This window comes from Rattus norvegicus, chromosome 4 (genome assembly GCF_021556685.1).
Source record: "Rattus norvegicus strain SHRSP/BbbUtx chromosome 4, alternate assembly SHRSP_T2T, whole genome shotgun sequence".
Classification (NCBI taxonomy): Eukaryota; Metazoa; Chordata; class Mammalia; order Rodentia; family Muridae; genus Rattus; species Rattus norvegicus.
Window position 1 is genome coordinate 171673580 of NC_141537.1, and position 19851 is coordinate 171693430.

Consider the following 19851-nt stretch of genomic DNA (forward strand, 5'->3'; position numbering starts at 1 on the left):
ATGGGACATGCGTGTGTCCCCTACCTCTTTGCCCAGGTTTATAGAGAAGAAATTACTTTTTATTTGGAAAACAGTCATTAGTATGGGGGGGGTGGTGGATCTGAGAGGGATTGAGGAAGCAGTAGAAGAACTCGAGAAGCCACAGTTACTGTGTATACCCCAGCATGAATGTAATGTCACAGGCAAGTGTTGGTCTCCTATCTGCCACATGAGATACTGAAGGAAGATGGGAGAGAGGCTGGATCACTTAGGTCTCCTGTCGAAGACTGTTCACTGATAGTAGTTAGTAGAAACAAGCTTTGAAGTCAGGTCTCACTGAGTTCTGTTTCCATGATTTTACTGGAGCCAGACTACCTAGATTATCCTTAGACTCAATTAACAGCTTACCACACCTTAATGGGAAGAGACCATTCCTTCTTGCTTGTACAAAGCCATAGGCCAAACCATCATGTCGTGATTCCTTGTTTATCTTAACATTCCTTGGGAACTTATTCAAATGACAGTGCTCAGAAAACATTAAACTCTTCGGGAATTTCAGTATTAATGTCCTTTCTCTTCCGTCCTGACCATTCTTCACAAAGTTCGCTCATAGACAGCCTGGTAGCAAGAGACCTGGTGACTGTCACCCACCTCCTCTCCCACCGACACCTTCTAATTCTTATGAGTTAGACTTTGTGATGTCGAGAAGAAAAGCAGAGACACCAACACCTAATACCCGAAAGCCTCACAGTTCACACAGCACAGGCAGACTTGGGTTTCCATTCTGAGGCCGAGGACAGACAGGCGGCAACTTGCCTGAAGGCCGTATGTAGGCTTAATGAGGTATTAGAACCCACAGCCTTCTGCTCAGTCCATAACAGAGTCACAAGAGCTCCTTTGCTCTTTGTAGTCATTCAGGCGTAAGCATCTTTAACCCTGAAGTGTCTATAAAAGGAAACCATCCTATACTGTCCCAAACAAACCAAAGCCCAAACCAAATTCAGAACAAAACCAGCAACAGAGGAAGGCAGACATGTTGAAGGTTTCAGCTGGGAGCAAGGTGCCTGGCTGTGGAATCGTGGGAAGCCATATTTGTAGGAGTCTTGCCTTACCGTGGGAGCAGCATAAAGTTAAGGTGGTCAGCCCTGTCCCTCTCGGCCTTGTACAGCTGAGTCCTTTCCTCCACCAGGTGCTCCAGGTTCCGAGAATACAGCTGTAGACGTCGGATCAAGGTGTCCATGTAAGATTCATTTTTTTGGTCATGAAAAAGGCTGCAAGTGGTAACAGACAAAGGATTTTTACATATCACAGGGAAGGGGTGTGTGGGGTCTCATGGTGTTGTGTATATTAAAGATAATGCTTATAGCACATAAAGACATGGTGGAAAGCTCTGAGGTAACACAGCCATTCTGTCATCAGGATTACATCATCGACAAGTTCCTACTTCTGCTGCTCTTAGAAGGAGATGGCTGGCTTTATATGAGTGTGTGTGCTTCTATGTTTGGTGTGTGTGTGTGTGTGTGTGTGTGTGTGTGTGTGTGAAGCCTCTCTCTCTTTGTGTGTGTGTGTATCCTCTCTCTCTCTCTCTCTCTCTCTCTCTCTCTCTCTCTGTGTGTGTGTACGTAAGAGACTGGTTGTGTCTCTGTGTGGCTGTGTTTATATGTTTGTCTCTGTGTGTGTGTCTATGTGTTTTTATGTTTATGCCTCTCTCTCTCTCTCTCTCTCTCTCTCTCTCTCTCTCTCTCCCTCTCTCTCTCTCTCTGCCTGGGTATGAACTCAGGTGGCTAGTCTTGTTGACATGTTAAGCCAACTCAACAGTCCCAAGAGAGAATTTTTATAACAAGCTTCCAAGGGATTCTTCCTAGACCCCACCAGCGAGGGTTAGTAAGGCAGAATGGGAACAGGAGCGAGCACAGGGGAGATGATAGATTATTTTTTCCAAATGAATGGAACTAATTAAAAGTTTCTCCATCTTAACTGTGAATCTTCGTCACCTAGGGAACGATTAAAACTCCCAGTGTTGAGTTACACCTCAGACCAGTTACATCAAATGCTCTAGGGTAGAATTAAGGTGTCAGTGTTCCTTAAAGCTCCTTGGGGAATCTCAAATGTGCAGCCATGTTTGAGACCCACCAGAGTCAAGGGTAAAGATCAGGGGCCCGAGATCTCCACGAGGGTCCCTATCATTGATACTGCACAATCCTATCTGACTTTAGTGACAGCCATGGAAGGAGTGAAAAGGCAAGAATTGAATCTGTTGTTATCTCCTGCTCTATTCAAACAGAACACAGTTCTGCCAATCAGACTCATCAATTTCAGCTTCCCTCTCTGCCTTGGCTTTTCACCTCAAAAGGTATCTGAATCTTAGGACCTAATGACACCTCTAGAAAGTCAGAAATAGAAGGAAGGAGAGAAGCCATCCAGCTTACTCCAGTTTCATGAGTGAGGGAATTAGTAGCCTGTAAGGTGGTGGTGATGGTGGTGGTGGTGATGGTGGTGGTGGTGATGGTGGTGGTGGTGGTGGTGGTGGTGGTGTGTGTGTGTGTGTGTGTGTGTGTGTGTGTGTGTGAGAGAGAGAGAGAGAGAGAGAGAGAGAGAGAGAGAGAGAGAGTGAGAGAGAGAGTGGGTGTGTGATTTGCCCTCTGTCCCCAGCAAGCCAGGATCATGCTTTCCTTGGTGCTTGGTCTCCCAGCACTCCAGCCCGTGTCCCTTCCCCCCATCTGTAGTATATTAGCTAAAAGCACACAGCATTAGAATTCGGTGTCACTGAATAATGGGGGGTAACACCCATTTTCAACATGAATTCTGTTTGATTCAGAAAACAAATGTAAAGCATCTAGGGACATGGCTGGTGATTTTGGAGACCTTTAAAAGCTTGCTGATCTTGGGGGCTGGAGAAATGGTTCTTAAGAGTCTCTTCTGCTTTATCAGTGTACCCTAGCTCATCTCCTAGGACTTACCAGGTGACTCACAGCCTCCTGCAATCCCAGTTCAGATCTAGGGGATCTGGGTGCCTGCCCATACATGCACAAATCCACACATACACAAATAATTAAAAACAAAAACTAGATCTTAAAAATATTAAGAAGTTTCTAATGTTAGGAACTGCTTGTCTGGGCCTGGAGAGATGGCTCAGTGATTAAGGGCTCTGGCTGCCCTTCTAGAGGACCTGGGTTTGATTCCCAGCACCCACATGGCAGCTCACAACCGTCTGTAATTTCGATCCCAGCATCAGATGCCATTTCTGGCCTCTGAGAGCACTGCATGCACACGACACACAGACATACATTTGAGAAAAACACCCACATATGTAAAATAAATGAAATGTAAAAAACAATTTTACCCAGGGCATTATAGAATCCCAGGACCCAGGTTAGACTTCCAGAAGGGTCTGGAAATTATACATTGAATTACAATTTGTTTCATACAATGTCTTTGACCATATTTTCTTCTCCATTAATTCCTCCCAGAACCTCTCTACCTCCTCATGCACCCCAACTTTTAGGTTCTCTTAGAAACTGTATCTCCTTTCCAGACTTATTAGCTTATGTCTCTGTGCGTGTGCTCCTGAATGCAGTGGCCCAGGGAAGCCAGAAGCATCCTGTCCCTTGGAGCTGGAGTCCAGGCAGTTGTGGCTCTCCTGATGTGAGCTGTAGAAACCAAACTTGGGGCCTGTGCAAGAGCAGTTTGTGTCTTAACTGATGAACCATCTTTTTTGCCTCTAGAAACTATTTTTTTAAATATGTGTGTGCATTTTATTTTATTAAATTAATTAATTTACTTATTTACTTACATCCCAAGCACTGTTCCCACTCCCAGCCCCCTGTCACTAAAAACCTGGAAACTATTTTCAATGATAAAATGTATGCTATATTATGATGTATTTTGTCCTTGAGTGTTTAACTTTATAGGAGAGCATGCCCCTGAGAAGTGGTCTTTTTATCTCTGAATCATTTGAATTCTATGTGACATTTGAATTCTATGTGACCCGAGAATTTTGTTGGCACAAACATTTTCATTCCTCGGTAGCACTAAATATCAGCTATCCAACCATCGTTAAAGAATCCAACATTAGGAGGAAAAGTAAAAAGGTCAGCAATACCCAAATATCTTGGCTAGTGTGCTCTCGATTTTCTTGAAATCTGGTCTCTTTTCTGGATCCTCCTCCCAACAGCTTTTGACCAATAGATAGACCTGCAGAGACAAAGTGGGTGGGGCTTAGTAGATCTGCAAAGAGGGGCGGGGCTTATTAGACCCGCAGAGACAAAGTAGGCGGGGCTTAGCTCGGGTGCGGTGGGGTAGGGAGAATGCTAAACTCCGGATCCTCATTCTGTCCTTCTTGAAGGGCATGATCAAGGCGGGGGATATTTCACAAGGTTCTGCCACGATGACCGTGAGAACCAGTCTCCAGCTCTCTCCCTTTCATGGTGTAGACTCTGCCACCTACATTACCACACCCCGTCAGTCTTTGGAGTGCCGATCCTTAAGATGTGGTAACAGTTTGAATGAGGCTGGACTCATGGGAGAGATGAAAGGCTCCACAGGAACATGTGATGTTTATGTGTCAGGGAGGGTAAAAAATAATGAGGTTCGGGCTGGCGAGATGCCTTTAGCAGGTTAAGGTCTCTCTCTCTCTCTCTCTCTCTCTCTCTCTCTCTCTCTCTCTCACACACACACACACACACACACACACACACACACACACACACACACACACTATAATAAAACTAACGTGTCTCAACAGAAACGAAGCAAGTGGGTCTACTAAGAACAAAGGTCGATGGTTTGTTAATCTCAACTGCAGCTGGGAGTCACTCCCCTGCGGACCACACAGGAAACCTCTTATATTCAGACCCCGCCCCAAGGCATTAAGTGATTGTGAACACATACGTGTGTTCTAAATTTTGCATGGGCAAAAGGCATTTGTACTTAGGTTTTAAGTGTCCCACAGGACAGGGGTGCGCGGCTGTAATGGAGAAGTGGCTCAGAGAAAAGGGAGGGGAGAGGAAGAGGACGTAGAAGGAACTCTTATCTTCACTGCCACCATATTTGTGACTTGATCCACAAGGGAAGTTGACACCATTAATTTAAACAAAGTCTGCTTGTCACCGGGGTTGGAAACAAGGTGATGAATGGTTCAGTACAGGATCCCTCTCCTTGGATTTTGTTCGAATGGTTCCTGGCGGGAAGTAAGGCCACAGCTGCCTCTGTTTATCCAGCCTCTGGGTGGTGCCCCTGCCTCGGCATGGGCTGCACCTCCGAGGAGCAAAGGGGCACTGTGGAGGGCCTGGTTTCAGGCTTGTTTTCTACTGGGACCAGATGCTGGGGCATGAGTTCTTTGCCTAGTTTCCAGCTGCAGAATCATTCAGCCACAGAGATGAATTGTGGATACTGCTTTGGTGAATAGGGCTTTAACTGTCTGTATAACCCATCAGCCCTGTCCTTCCGTGGTGTAGACCTCATTAACTGCAGGTTGAAAAGGTTCAGGGAAAAAACTAAGTCTGTACCGGCCACATTCAATATTCTACGACATGACAGTAAGTCTTCATAGGGTTTATCGTATAAATCATAGGTAACTTAGAGGTGATTTAAGGCATCCTGAAGGTTGTAGACAGGCTACACACAAATGTCACACCACTTGATGGTAAGGAACTCTAGCAGGCAAGGATTTGGAAGGTTGGAGGAGCCTGGAATTTTTCTCTTCTTATGGGGGATGACCGGAGGGAGGTGTGGGAGGACTCCAGAAGAACAGGAGAAAGGGGAGTGATGAGAAACAGTGGAGGAAGCATTTATCTCGGCGGCTCGGGGCCTTATCATGTACCCTCCCACCCCCTCTCCCGTGCCCTCTGTTCTCTGTCAATGCTATCCTCCATTTCTTCCTTTCATCCTCTTCTCTCTCCTATGCTTTCTTTAATTTACAATGAGGCTCACTGTATAACCCACACAGTCTTCAAGCTTGAAGTCCTCCTGCCCCAGCCTCCCCATTGCTGGGATTATAGGTATGAGTCACCATGTCTGACTTCTAAAGGTTCTCTTGAAGGATTGTTTAAATGTTTCCTCTGGGTTTCTAAAATGAAGCATGCTTCTCTTCTTTTCATCTATCTATCTACCATCTATCTACCATCTTTCTTTCTTTCTTCCTTTCTTTCTTTCTTTCTCTCTTTCTTTCTTTCTCTCTCTCTTTCTTTCTCTCTCTCTTTCTTTCTTTCTTTCTTTCTTTCTTTCTTTCTTTCTTTCTTTCTTTCTTTGATACAAGGTCTCATGTAGCCCAGGTTAGCCTCTAGCTCTTTATGTAGTGGAGGATGACATTGAATTACCGACTGTCCTGTCTCTACCCCTCGAGTACAGGGATTGCAGGCACGTGCCACCACACCTAGCTTAGGAAAATTAAAGTAGAATTTTTAAACAAAACACACTTTTAGTACCAGCTATTAAATTGGTTGAATCAGAATATTACCCTCAGCTCCTTATCTGTACAGAGAGGGTTTGCTGTTTTTGTAAATGAGACAGTGTCTCATGTACCTGAGGCTGGACCCTGAGACCTGATAATCTTCCCTCTACCTTCCTCGTGCCGGGACGGAAGATGTATAGACCATAGCTGGCTAGCATTTCTTTTTAAACCTATAGAAGTAACTGTAAGGCTAGCACGTACACCACATATACATTGCTCTCAAAAGTGTAGACTGTGATGTGTGTTGTACCAGCAGCTTGGCCCTGAGCTGAGGGAGGAGTAGAGCTTGGGGGAGGGGCGAGAACACCTGGTCACAGATCCCTGTGTCCTATGACTGTCACCAAGGAGCAGTCCCTCCTTGCCTGGCAGAGATGATTCCCATGCTCCCAGTAGAGAGTTTCAAGTGGGGAGAGTCCAGAGCTCGGCACATACTCACCATTAGAGGGAGTCTATAAGTTATAATAATAACCAGTGATAAGTAAAACAACTACAGTAATATATTATATTTCCCCATCACTGCAAGGCACGTGAGAGCTGTTATTAGGTAATGAGGTTACTTGAACTCACCATTCTGCTGTAAATCTTTGAACCTAGGTGTCCACTGAGAGACTAATGGGAGGGGAGAATACACAGGGCGGACTTGTCAGATACAGGGATGGCTTCTGTCTCAATAGAACGGAGAAAAACGGCACGAAGTTTTATCATGCTGAACAATTTGAAATTTATAAATTGTTTATTCTGGAGTTTTCCATTTAGTAATTTTGGACCCCGGTGGTTTCTAGTAACTGAAAACACACACACACACACACACACACACACACACACACACACACGGAGCCTATCAAACAAAAGGGGTGATTGTATTTGGCCTTTTCAGATAGGATTACTGGAAAATCTTGAGCGAGGGCAATTGTTCGGGGTTACCTGGGCAGGTCCACACGGAGTCACTCATATTCTAATCAGAAGAAGAATTAGAAGTGAGACAGAGAGGCAAGAGGTGGTGACTCAAGGCAGTGCTTAGAATGGAGGACTTCAAACCAAGAAAAGCCACCAGAAGCTCTCGGAGGAGAAATGGGCCACCCCCAAAGAACCCGGAGGCCCCGTAGAGCTTTCAGAGCTCTCTGTGAGTACACGTCTGTGTTTCGAGTGTGTGGTACAGCTTCAGAGCGGACAGGACACAGAAGACTGGGAAGACCGACTGACCTCCAGCTCCTTCTCATCTGCGGTTTCCAGGAAGAGATCTGGGCGGAAGGGTTTCGTCCCATAGGAATTTTCCACTCTGAAAATCTTCTCTGATTGGATAAGAACAATTACACTATGAGAAGACCCCCCAGTCAGGATGGTTTGGCACAGTCCGAGTTGGTTCACCCTTTCATGACCCTCCAGTCCAAGAAGAGCGGGGGAGCCTGTCTACAGTTGTGAGTGAGATGGGAGGAGTCTTCCCCCACTTACAACCGGGAGCAGCCTTGTGGTAGGCAACTAACGCTGGATTCTAAAGGATTCTCAGATTCTACCACTGCCTTCCTCAGGCTCCCCTGGTCCCTCTCCATCTCCTGACTCCCAGATTCACCAAGCTGACCTCCTAGACAGTTGTAAGTTAGTGCACAGTAAGCTCAGAAAGTGAAGACCAGCCGAATGGAACAAAGTGTTTTCCTTCAATGAGAAGTAACGAAAAACCAGAAGAATGGAGTGCACGCGCAGCCTTGCTAGCCTCACTTTCTGGGGTCAAGAGGAGAACTGGGGTGCAGGGAAGACTCTTACTGTGTTTGCTCTTTTGACAGAGTCTCGTGGGGGCCAGGCTGGCTTTGAAGTGGTTAGGAAGCTGAGCATGGCCTTGAACTCCCGATTTTCCTGCATCCACTTTCCAAATGGTGTGGACCACCAAGTGAAGGAAGATCCTTTAACCCTGATATGGGTGATAATGGCACCTGACTGAGCTCTAACACCAAGCCTTTGCAATCCTCACATAGAATGCTCAACTCAGAGGAGGCCCTGACGGGCTGTGGGACCAGAGATCTGGGTCTCAGCGGGTCCTGAGTGCAGATGGCTGGCTCCGTACCGGGCTGGGGCAGGTCTGACTCACCATTCTGATCCCGGCAGCTCAGCGTGTAGAAAGTTTCCTTGCGGAGGATGATCTCCTGGGCAATGATGCTGAAGCTGTACACGTCTCCTTTCTGAGAGATAGTAGCTTGGCGCAGGTGCTCGGGGGCAGTCCACAGGTCTGTGCACAAGATAGCAACAGGACAAAGTTGGAGTGGGGGGCGGCTCTACTTGGGCTGAAAGTTCAGGTAACAGACGTCCGAGATCGGTAGATCCAGTTAGACAATGCTAAGGGGGCTGGGATGTAGATTGTCTGATCAGAAGTTTCGTTCTTTTGCTTTATAAGTCAGTTTGGCACCCAGCAGGTCTTCTAGGAGAACTCACTGGGGCTTGAGAGGAAAGCACTATGCACATGTGAGGACCCGAGGTTGGATACCCCAGAACCCATCTGAACACTGGGTGGGCGTGGTGCCTGTCTGCCACTCCAGTGCTTAGAAGGCGGAAACGGATTTCCCAGAGGAAGCCGGCTGGTCAGGATGGCCTTGTGAACAAGTTCAGGATTTAGTAGTGAGACTCCCTGTATGAATAATGTGAAGTGTGTTTGAGAAAGGCGCCTGACACAGCCTCAGGCTTCTGAACCAAGGAGCACAAGCATGCACGTGTGCACACACACATGTAAATACTGCCCTCATCGCACATGCAAGCACAATGCGTACACATATACATGCTGAAAAGAATACAAAAAGAACTGTCTGTGTTTAGTTCATTATCATGTTAACATGTTAACAGGGCTGGAGAAATCGAGGTAGAAATATGTGTGTGTGTACACATATGTATATATACACATAGACATGTGTGTATACGTATGTATATATACACATAGACATGTGTATGTGTGTATACACATGTATATACATACATTGACATGTGTGTATACACACATATATATATACACATAGACATTGTGCGTGTGTGTACACATATGTATATATACACATAGACATGTGTGTATGTGTGTATACACATATGTATATGCATACATAGACATTGTGTGTGTGTGTGTGTGTGTGTGTGTGTGTGTGTGTGTGTGTGAATAAAACTCAAAGAACTGTTAAACAGAACTGGAAGTAAGAGCTTCATTTTTGGAGCGAGGTCATATGTCGAGACAACATGAGTCTTAGATTTCGGAGGTGGCCTAGCTGTAACTTATAATAAAGGCTGAAGGGGAATGCTGATGTGCTTGCCCTCCACACACCTGTGTGACTTCACACTCCTCTTCTGGACCCTTCCCACAATCCTGAAGAACAATGAGGCTGTAGTTCTCAGGTTGTATGTGCACACGCATGTACACATATGTACGTATATGAATCTTGTCACCACAGATAAGTGAATAGTAATGTCTGTACGGGAACAGGGTTTCCTGCTCTGTCCTCCATCTTCCTGAGCAAAACTCCCACCTGGGACCCATCTCCTACAGAGTTCAGTTAGATGGTCCTGTGGGCTCTTCCGGCCTAGTTTCTACAAGTCTGCAAGTTCCTTCTGCTTTTTTCATTTATCTCAAGAGACGGAGCTGAATATTGAGAACAACGTCTGTGGAAGACACCTGTTTAACTCAAAGAGCATCCGTTGAGGGGCTGGAGAGATGGCTCGGCGGTTAAGAGCATCTTCTGTTCCTACAGAGCACCTGACTTTAGCTCCCAGGGTCTACAGGGCGGCTCACAACCATCTGTAACCCTAGGCCCAGGGCGTCTGATGCCCTTTTCTGGCCTCTGTGGGCACTGCGTGCACACACTACACAGACACGCATGTAAGCAAAACACTCATACCCGTAACATAAAATAAATACATTTACTAAAAGAAAATAAAACCTTCGTTGGTGTGCTGGAGAAAGAGTTAGTGTTGCCTATCTCCCCATCATTTCCTGAACTTTCTATGTAAGTGAAATAAAAATAATAATTAAAAAAAAACAACAAAACCCAACTAAATAACAAAAACAAAAACAAAGAGGTGGGGGGAGAAAGAAATTCAAGTAAAAGTGGCACAGACCTTTCTTTGGAGGCAGGATGGAATTGCACCCAAAATCAGTGATCTTCACCACCATGCGACTGTCCACCACGCAGTTGGTGGACTTCAGACGCCCGTGGACTTCAATCTTACTGGAGTGCAGATAGGACATCCCCTGTAATTTTTTTTTTCAGACGGTGGGAAAACAAAGAGATGTCATACGCTTTGGCTGAGTGACCGATTGCAAGAGAGGAGTGGCATTTTGAATCTATTTCTCTGCACGTGTGGCCGTACAGTCCAATTTCAAATTCAGTGTGGTGAACCTTGCTTTAAAGGTGCCGTGAAAAGCTCAGCGCTTGGGAGGCATAGCTCTATGACAGGAAGAAAAAGGAAGTTGAGTGCAAACTGCGGCCGAGTAGCTGTGTGCCACACAAGATGGGGCTCTGTGACTGGGCGTGCGGGTGGGTGGGAAGGTCAGAGGTCAGCCTCTGGCTGTGTTGTTACTTGGGTTCCATCTGCCTTGTTATTTTTTTTCTCAATTAAATTCGTTTTTGTTATTGCTCTTATGTGTTTGACGCACGTGTGTGCATACCACATACATCATGAGTGCGTGCACGCCACGGGACACGTGGAGTCAGAGGACAACGTTCAAGAGCTGGTCCTTTCCCTGCTGTGGTTTCTGGGGATTCACTCACACGGTCAGGCTTGTGTGGTTTCACCCACGAAGCCATCTGGAAAGCCCCCACCTTGGGTTTTGAGACAGAGCTTTTCACTGGAAACAGAGCTTGCCGGTTAGGTAGGCTGATCAGGTCAGTGAACCAGGAGAATCTGTTTCTTCTGCCCCAGCTCCGGAATTACATGTGCCACCAGTCCTGATACTTTTCTTTTTTAAATGTGGGTTTGGGGATTTGAACTGAATTCTTCATGTTTGAGCAGCAAACACTTTACCCACTGAGCCATCTTACCCACTGAGCAACTTTCACTTCCTGCTTATTTGGGCAATGAACATATACTTGTCTCTAGCCCTCTGCCACCTTGCTCCAAAAACAGTGACAAGACTACCTTACATTTATGAAGGAAGTGACTCAATCACTCCCTGAAATCTAGCAGATTGGTAAGTTATTTCATACGGTATTTTATTTGTAAAACTCTACGAGGACATGTGAGTACACACGTTACCTAGTCAAGTCCTGCATATGACACATCTACCATGGCTGCCGTCGTACGGAGGACACCAGCGTGGATGGCGGCTGGGAGCTTGTTACACTCACTTTCATTCTCATGAATGTTCCTGTGCCCACGTGTCTCTTACCTTAGCAATGTCATTTAAGACAGAGATCTTAAACTCCCAATCCATGAACGTGCCATCAGGGTAGGAAATCGTGTCATTTAACACTTCCTGAACAGGGGAGAGAAACACACGCATAAGGAGAGAGGTGACATGCTGCAGAGGAAGCCATCGTGGAAAGATTGTGAGCCCAGTTATCCACTCAGGAGGCTGCCACGTCGGGAACAAACTGGGACGCTGCCACCCTCCTTTTATGATCACCTCCCATCATGGATTGTCAGACAGAGGTACAGTCTGAGAAGCATGGTAGGCGATTTTACTGTGTGATGTCCTCACACAAACCTAGAGCCAGAGACCTCCAAAGTCCAGGCAACAGGACACAAAACCGGTAAACCACAGATGTGCTTTAGTGCAGAATGGTATTCTCCCCTACACTCTGATACAGACACACACAGACACAGACACAGACACAGACACAGACACAGACACAGACACAGACACAGACACAGACACAGACACAGACACAGACACACACTTTCGCTGTCTCTGCCTCTGTCTCTGTGTCTCTGTGTCTCTGTCTCTCTCTTTCTTTGTTTCCTCCCAAGGTCTTGCTCCCAGGCCCAAAAGAAACAAGACAATTCAAAACCACTCAGTAGTCTTAAACAAGAGAATTTCTACCAGTTTGAGGTCACCTTGTGTCCTGAGACCCTGTGTGAAGAAAGAAAAAGGAAAAGAAAGACAGGAAGGAAAAAAGTAAAAGAGATATGAGATGTATCACGTTGCCGGCTACAGTATGGTAACCTGATACAATGATAAAGCAAACTGTACAGAAAATTCATAAACAAGAAACACAACCATTATTGAATGTGTACTGTACTTAGGAGGTGGAGGCAGGAAGACCAGAACTTCAAGGGCAGCCTGGACTACATTGGCAGTTTGAGGCCAGCCTGGGCTACATGAGACCCTGTTTCAAAACCTCCAAGCAAACAAGACAGGCATTGGGTGGACAGCCCAACACTAACATTAGGGTGGTTCTTATAAAGATACAAGGTTTCATTAAACCAGTAAGCAACTGTTTTCAGCCCACTGCCTGGAGACTGGCTTTGAGGAGTCTGATTGAAAAGCATCTGCCCTACCTACTCCAGCTCACGAAGACTGGGTAGATGTGTTTGTTTTCTATATGTTTTAAACAGCTTGTTCGGAGGCAGGCTCTCCCTTGATAGTCCACAAGACCGGAAGGTCCCTGTGTAGCTGGCACACAGCACATAGGCAGAACCCCGTGAGGCCTTGAAGTTGTGGTTCTTTCGCTTCTGCCTCTAGAGAGCTGGTGACTGGACTCATGTTTTTAAGCAGGGAGTTGCTCCTGGGAATTCCGACTTTAGGCTCATGGCTCCACCCTGTGTTAATTACGTCAATTGGCTTAATTGCTCTGGGCTTTCTTTAAGTCTGCTAAGATCTCTGCCCTTAAGAGAGCTCTTGGCGTTCCTAGGAACTGGAGGAGCTAGGCCTTGAACTAATCTAACATTAGGGTGGTTCTTATAAAGATACAAGGTTTCATTAAACCAGCAAGCAACTGTTTTCAGTATAACCCGGAGCAGAATATTAAGTGATAACAATTGTTCTTATTTTAGGGGGAAAAACTGGCTGGAGTCTTGCCCACCCCTGCCTGTTCTCACCTCCAGCGCAATTCTGTTTTGAATACAAAAAGTATACAGGTATCTTTTATAAAATGTGAACAAAATCTGTGGTGTATCAAAAGGTAGAAAAGAAAACAGCCGCTGGTTGCATCTAGTCTCTCGTTTTGGTATTTCCTTTCTTATTCTTAAATGCATATTCATAGAAAGCACATGACCCTGTTCTATAAAATTGTATTTGTAGGCTTGTGCGCTATTCCCTGAGATGTTTTAATATTTCCCTTGTTTAAAGAGTGGGGAGGGCTATCATTAGGAACTTTCGTTCATTTTATCAGTATCGATGGAAGTGATCACCTCCAGGCCCTTAACATGATCATCTGGGGGATAAGGGCAGGGTAGCTTGAGCAAACCGATTCCCTGTGAGCATGAGGATGGGGGCTCAGATGCCTAACACCAACACGGATGTCAGGTAGCCACAGGCCTCTTGTAATTCCAGCATGGGGAGGCAGAGACAGCCTGGAGGGGGTGGCCAGTTAGCCTATTGAGATCCACAGACTCTGGATGAAGTGAGAGAGCCTCCCTCAATATATAAGGTAGGAATGTCAAGGAAGATACCTGCTGTCATGCTCTGACCCTTATGCTTACGAGTGTGCGTGCACACACACACACACACACACACACACACACACACACACACACACGGATGGACGGACCATATTGTTCTATTAGCTAGATTCTATTGTTTGTGTCTTATTCTGATATACAGCTAGCTTAATATTGCAGTATTTTGTTGGTATTTCTCCATGTATGCTCATAACCATAGGTTGTAGTCCGTTGTACGGTCAGTCTTATGTTATAGCCTTGTGAAGTGTTCAGTGAGTCTGGAGGGTGTTAGTTCTTGTTGAGCTTTCAAACACTCTTTATATAGACAATGGGAATGAGTTGTTGAAGTTCAGAAGAACTATGCTGATAGCCTGTGCTAACAATTCTCCACAGACCTCTACAGTGCACTGGGGTGGGCGCATGAGTCAGCCTTGAGTGCTGCCTTTGCCCACCCCTCCCCCATCTGTGTATTTGTTGTTTAAAATCAGAGCTGACCGGAAGGCCTAGTAGATAAAGCCCTGCCTTCAAGCTTGGCTATAGGTTATACAAAGTGCTGATTTATTTATTTTGTGTACATTTGGTGGGGGTGCATTGCTACAGTGCTCTCGGAGTTCAGACAACTTGCATTCTCAGAAAACTCAGTTCTCTACTTCTACCACAGGGGCTGTGGGAGACTGAACTGAGGTCATCAGGCTTGGTGGCGAGTACCTCAATACAGTTGGCTCTGAAGGAAGTCCAGGAGCATGGGGATCACTGGCTTGGGCTAGTGTCCATTCAAGACTGCTTGGCATCAATTTAGTGCCCTCTGCTCTCAAAGTATCCTGATAAATTCCATGCCCACCTTGCCCAAGGTATCAGAAGGCTCAGCATAGCAGAGCATTAGAGCATACGCCCAGCCACTGGGCAGGGTCAGGAGAAATCCTTCAGGCCTCTTGGCAGCCCCTGTCCTGGATTCCAGCCTCATCTCCCCTTCTCCGAGTCCTGCCTCCCACACCTGACCCTGCTCTTTGTACAGTAACTGTGTGTGCCCAGGGCCAGGCTTGATGGTTAGTTCTCCTGTGAACGAGACTCTGCCCCATCTTAACTTCCCTTGAAGCTCCCCCTGGAGCTGCTTATCCAGAATACCTGAGCCCACCCGGTACCCACTGAGTCACCGTCACTGAGTCACTGGTGGGGGTGGGGGAGGTGAATGGAGCAAGACAGGTCATGCGATGCTGCTTGAACATCTGTCTTTCATGCTTTTAACCCCAAAGCAAGTGAATGGTGTGAATGGAGTCTCAAAGCACTCACCAACCCACTCACTCACCCACTCACTCACCAACCCACCCACTCACCCACTCACTCACTCACCCACTCACTCACTCACTCACCCACTCACTCACTCACTCACCCACTCACTCACCCACTCACTCACCCACTCACACTCACTCACTCACTCACCCACTCACCCACCCACTCACCCACTCACTCACTCACTCACTCACCCACTCACTCACCCACTCACTCACACTCACCCACTCACTCACCCACCCACCCACTCACCCACTCACTCACTCACCCACTCACTCACTCACCCACTCACTCACTCACTCACCCACTCACTCACCCACTCACTCACCCACTCACACTCACCCACTCACTCACCCACTCACTTACTCACACTCACCCACTCACTCACCCACTCACTCACTCACCCACCCACTCACTCACCCACCCACTCACTCACCCACTCACTCACCCACTCACTCACTCACTCACCCACTCACTCACTCACTCACCCACTCACCCACCCACTCACTCACCCACTCACTCACTCACTCACCCACTCACTCACCCGCTCACTCACACGCTCACTCACTCACCCACTCACTCACTCACCCACTCACTCACTCACCCACTCACACTCACCCACTCACTCACTCACTCACCCACTCACTCACTCATCCACTCACTCACTCACCCACTCACTCACCCACTCACTCACCCACTCACTCACTCACTCACTCACCCACTCACTCACCCACTCACTCACCCACTCACTCACTCACCCACTCACTCACCCACTCACTCACTCACCCACTCACTCACTCACTCACCCACTCACACTCACCCACTCACTCACTCACTCACCCACTCACTCACACACCCACTCACTCGCACTCTACTTTTGCTCCTCCGTCCATTCTGCCTTTCTGAATACCTTTGGCTTGCTTGCAATGACGTCATAGGACCAAGTGATGTAATCTGATGGCTCTGATCACTTTTCCTGATGACTCTCTGATGTCATCCCATCGAGTAAAACTCTGTTTTATGTGTGTGAGCATTTTGCCTGCATGTGCAGCTGCATACCTCGTGTGTGCGGTGCCCACAGAGACCAGAGGGAGTGTTGGATCCCCTAGAACTGGAGGTGCAGGCGGTCCACTGGGCCATATCTCCAGTACGTTTTTTTCCTTTTCATGTAGTGACCACTTAGGTCATAGGAAGTGTCCATGGCTCCTTACCCGGAGGGACCCCCTCTCGCAGTACTCGACCACCCCAAAGATCCTGGTGTCTAGCTTCACGGTGCCGTAGAACTTGGTCAGGTTGTAGTAGTCTGACTGCAGTAGCTAGAACAGGAGAAGAGGCTGTTTATAAAGCAAAGGGTGGGAGGGGTGGGGATGCTGGTGTGGAGAACTAGGTAGTGGTGTGATGGATCCTTTGAGGTCTTTGGAAGGAAGGATCCCTGTAACAACCAAACGATGCCCCAGCTCCTTCCCGCACACATCACACCCTACTCACCCACATTGAATAAAGTTTTAACTACTTTCAAATAAACCAGGGTGGTGCGGTAGGCCGCATCAGCCCTCCCTCTACAGTCTCTTGGTAGCCTGTCAACACGTCAGGCTGCCCTTTCCTTGCCTGGGGGGACTTTCTGTTGGCTGCAGCACCACGGGGGACCTCGGGGTTTGGATGAAAGTGATTTTGAGGAGCTCGGCACATGGGGAGAATACCTTGTTCAGTTCTATCTTCTGCTTCTCACTGAAGTTACCATCACAGTGCTTGAGGTCTTTCAGGATCACTTTCTGCCAAGATCAATTGAGAAAAGGGGCCTTGCTGTAGCATGGACAAACGGAATCCAACAAACTGAGCCGCCGGGTGGCCTCAGGGTGCTGTGTGATCTGTTATGCTCTGGAGCACTCTGTGTTTGACTAAGGCTTACGTCTACAATGCCTACTAACCAGGAGGTAGTGGGCTGCAGTTGGAATGTTTCTTGTAGAATGACCAGGGGAAATGGGAGGGAGGGAGGGAAGAAAGAAGGGAAGGAGGGAGGGAGGGAGGAAGGGAGGGAGGAAATGAGGAAGCGTGGAAAGGAAAGCAAGGAAAGGAGGCTGGAGCCCTTCCTGACACAGATTCTTGGGTAATCTAAGGGCTGTCCTGAGTGAGCAGAACCCCATGTTTCCTCTCATTCTCCACATCTCATAAGAATGCTTCATTGTTCTCCCAAGTCCCCCAGACTCTGAAGCAGAGCTCTGACTGCCATGTAAGAGCCCAAGTGGCCTCTGGCAGCTACCTGGGCACCTCTACCCATTGCATTGTCAAGGTCACGGGGTAGGACAATTGCGTCAGAACACCCAGCACACACCAGGGAGGGCTCAGAACACTAACTGACAAAGTTGGGGACAGTGGGGCACTGTGTAAACCAGCAGAGTCCAGGATAGTAGGGAACTGTGATAACAGGCAGGGTCCAGGACAGTGAGGTACTGTGATAACTGGCAGGGTTCAGGACAGTGAGGTACTGTGATAACTGGCAGGGTTCAGGACAGTGGGGCACTGTGATAGCTAGCAGGGTTCAGGACAGTGGGGCACTGTGATAACTAGCAGGGTTTAGGAGAGTGGGGGACTATGGTACACGGGCAGGGTCCAGGACAGCGGGGCCAGTGCTGTACCAACCTTCTTGTCGTATTTGCACTGTCGCACTCTCTGGATTGTATCCCGCCTCCTGTCATCGTCAATCTGTTGGAGAAAAGAACCATTGCTTCAGAACGTCATATCCATCCCTTGCACTGCCAAAGAGGAGAGGCTCTCCCATGGGGTGTGCCTCTCAGTATTCAACACTGTGCTGGCCAGGCCCCTTGATGCACTCCGGGGCTGTAACCCTTTGCTCCTTCTGATCAACTTCTCTTCTCTCCAGGCGTCTACCACCTTATGCTCTGGGCTTTCCTCCTCCCTCTCACAACCCTATTAGTACCAAGAATTCTGTCTGCTTCTGGCTCCTCTGATTCTCCTTCTGCTGGGAATCTCAGGCTATGCCATCTCCTGGCAGATGCCCTTAAAAGGATGTTACAAACTCTCACTGCTTTTGAGTTTAATTTTACACCTGAAGGCCCAGCAGACATGCAGATGAGATGTTGGGACCAGGTGTTCATCAATCCTGGGTTTGTGTTAGAATTGCCAGGTCAGCTGACTTCTCAAAAAGGAACCTGGAATATAGATTTTTATATGCTAGTGCATGGTTTTATATGCTGGCACTTGAGGTTAAAAATGTCATCACAGAACATCGCGCAAACGTGTGCGTACACACGCACGAGCATGTGTACACCCGTGCACTACCACAGGCTAGATGTCGCTCCTGGCTTCCCTGACACTGATTTCTGGTCTAAACACAGGAAAAAGGGGGCCGGAGAGATGGCTCAGTGGTTAAGAGCACTGTCTGCTCTTCCAGAGGTCCTGAGTTCAATTCCCAGCAACCACATGGTGGCTCACAACCATCTGTAATGGGATCTGATGCCCTCTTCTGGCCTGCAGGCATACATGCAGGCAGAAAGCTGTATGATGTATACATGTTTTAAAAAAATTAAAAAAAAAAAAAGAAAAGAAAAGATAAACACAGAAAAAAGCTAAGATTTGTTTTATCTTTAAATTCACGTCTCATCAAAACTTAGAGTTCTGTGCTGGCTAATTTTATATCAGCTCACTTGAGGAAACCCCGGCTGAGAAAGGGCCTCCATAAGATCTGGCTGTAGGCAGACCTGTAGTGCACTTTCTTAACTAGTGATTGATGGAGGAGGAACCAGCCTTCTGTGGGTGGGGCCACCCCTGGGCTGTGGTCCTGGGTTCTATAAGAAAGCAGGCTTAGTTAGTCATAAAGTACCAGCAAATAATCAGCACTCCTCCATGGCCTCTGCATCAGCTCCTGCTTCCAGGTACCTGATATGGAAGCATAACAAATAAATCCTTTTCTCCCCGAGTTGCTTTGGTCATGGCGCCTCATCACAGAAATAGAAACCTGGACTCAAATGGAAACTGTATAACCATGATGTTTTGGGAGGATTGTGGGAAGACTTTGGAACTTTGGACCAGAAAAGACATTAAGGGTTCAAAGCTCGGTGAGCTATTATGTGTGCTTGGAAGATAAGGATGTTGAAAGAAATGCAGTTGAAGGAGGCCTGGCTTGTGAAATTTCAGAGGAAGGTTTTAGAGCGACTTAAAGACTCTCTTGGGGTCACTTACTATTTAGAGTTAAGAATCTGTGGTTCTGTCTACCTGGTACAGAAGAATCATCGGTGATTAACGAGAGACCAGAATCACTGAAGTGAAACCATGGTTCTACTGGGACAATTGATGCTGGTCAGCTAGAGATGAGAAATTAGCAGTGATTTAGAAGAGCCCAGCACCACAGAGGTGAGATCTTCTGGGAAGTGTTACCTCAGAGTCTGTACCCAGAAGCTGTGTTCTAGAGGTGACCAAGGTTGTGCCTTGTGCTGGCAGCCAAACTTGGCAACTTAAGAGTCAGGCAGATGGTACTGGCTTTGAAGATATGAAGGGGTTATGGAAAGCAACTGAATCTTGATGCTATGTGGCAGGCTGGAGTC

The 19851-nt window shown here is 47.2% G+C and overlaps 1 protein-coding gene across 1 annotated transcript in view; it reads right to left on the reverse strand.

Moving 5' to 3' along the window:
- Positions 1-19851, reverse strand: part of Gucy2c (guanylate cyclase 2C) — an 80603-nt gene that overhangs the window by 14869 nt on the left and 45883 nt on the right. Inside the window, exons 13-21 of the mRNA NM_013170.1 lie at positions 17930-17992; positions 16990-17061; positions 16501-16605; positions 11787-11873; positions 10517-10649; positions 8514-8651; positions 7634-7722; positions 4082-4173; positions 1092-1250 (exon numbers count right to left, since the gene is read on the reverse strand). Of these exons, the coding sequence (NP_037302.1) occupies positions 1092-1250; positions 4082-4173; positions 7634-7722; positions 8514-8651; positions 10517-10649; positions 11787-11873; positions 16501-16605; positions 16990-17061; positions 17930-17992 (938 nt within the window). The remainder of the gene's footprint in view (positions 1-1091; positions 1251-4081; positions 4174-7633; positions 7723-8513; positions 8652-10516; positions 10650-11786; positions 11874-16500; positions 16606-16989; positions 17062-17929; positions 17993-19851) is intronic.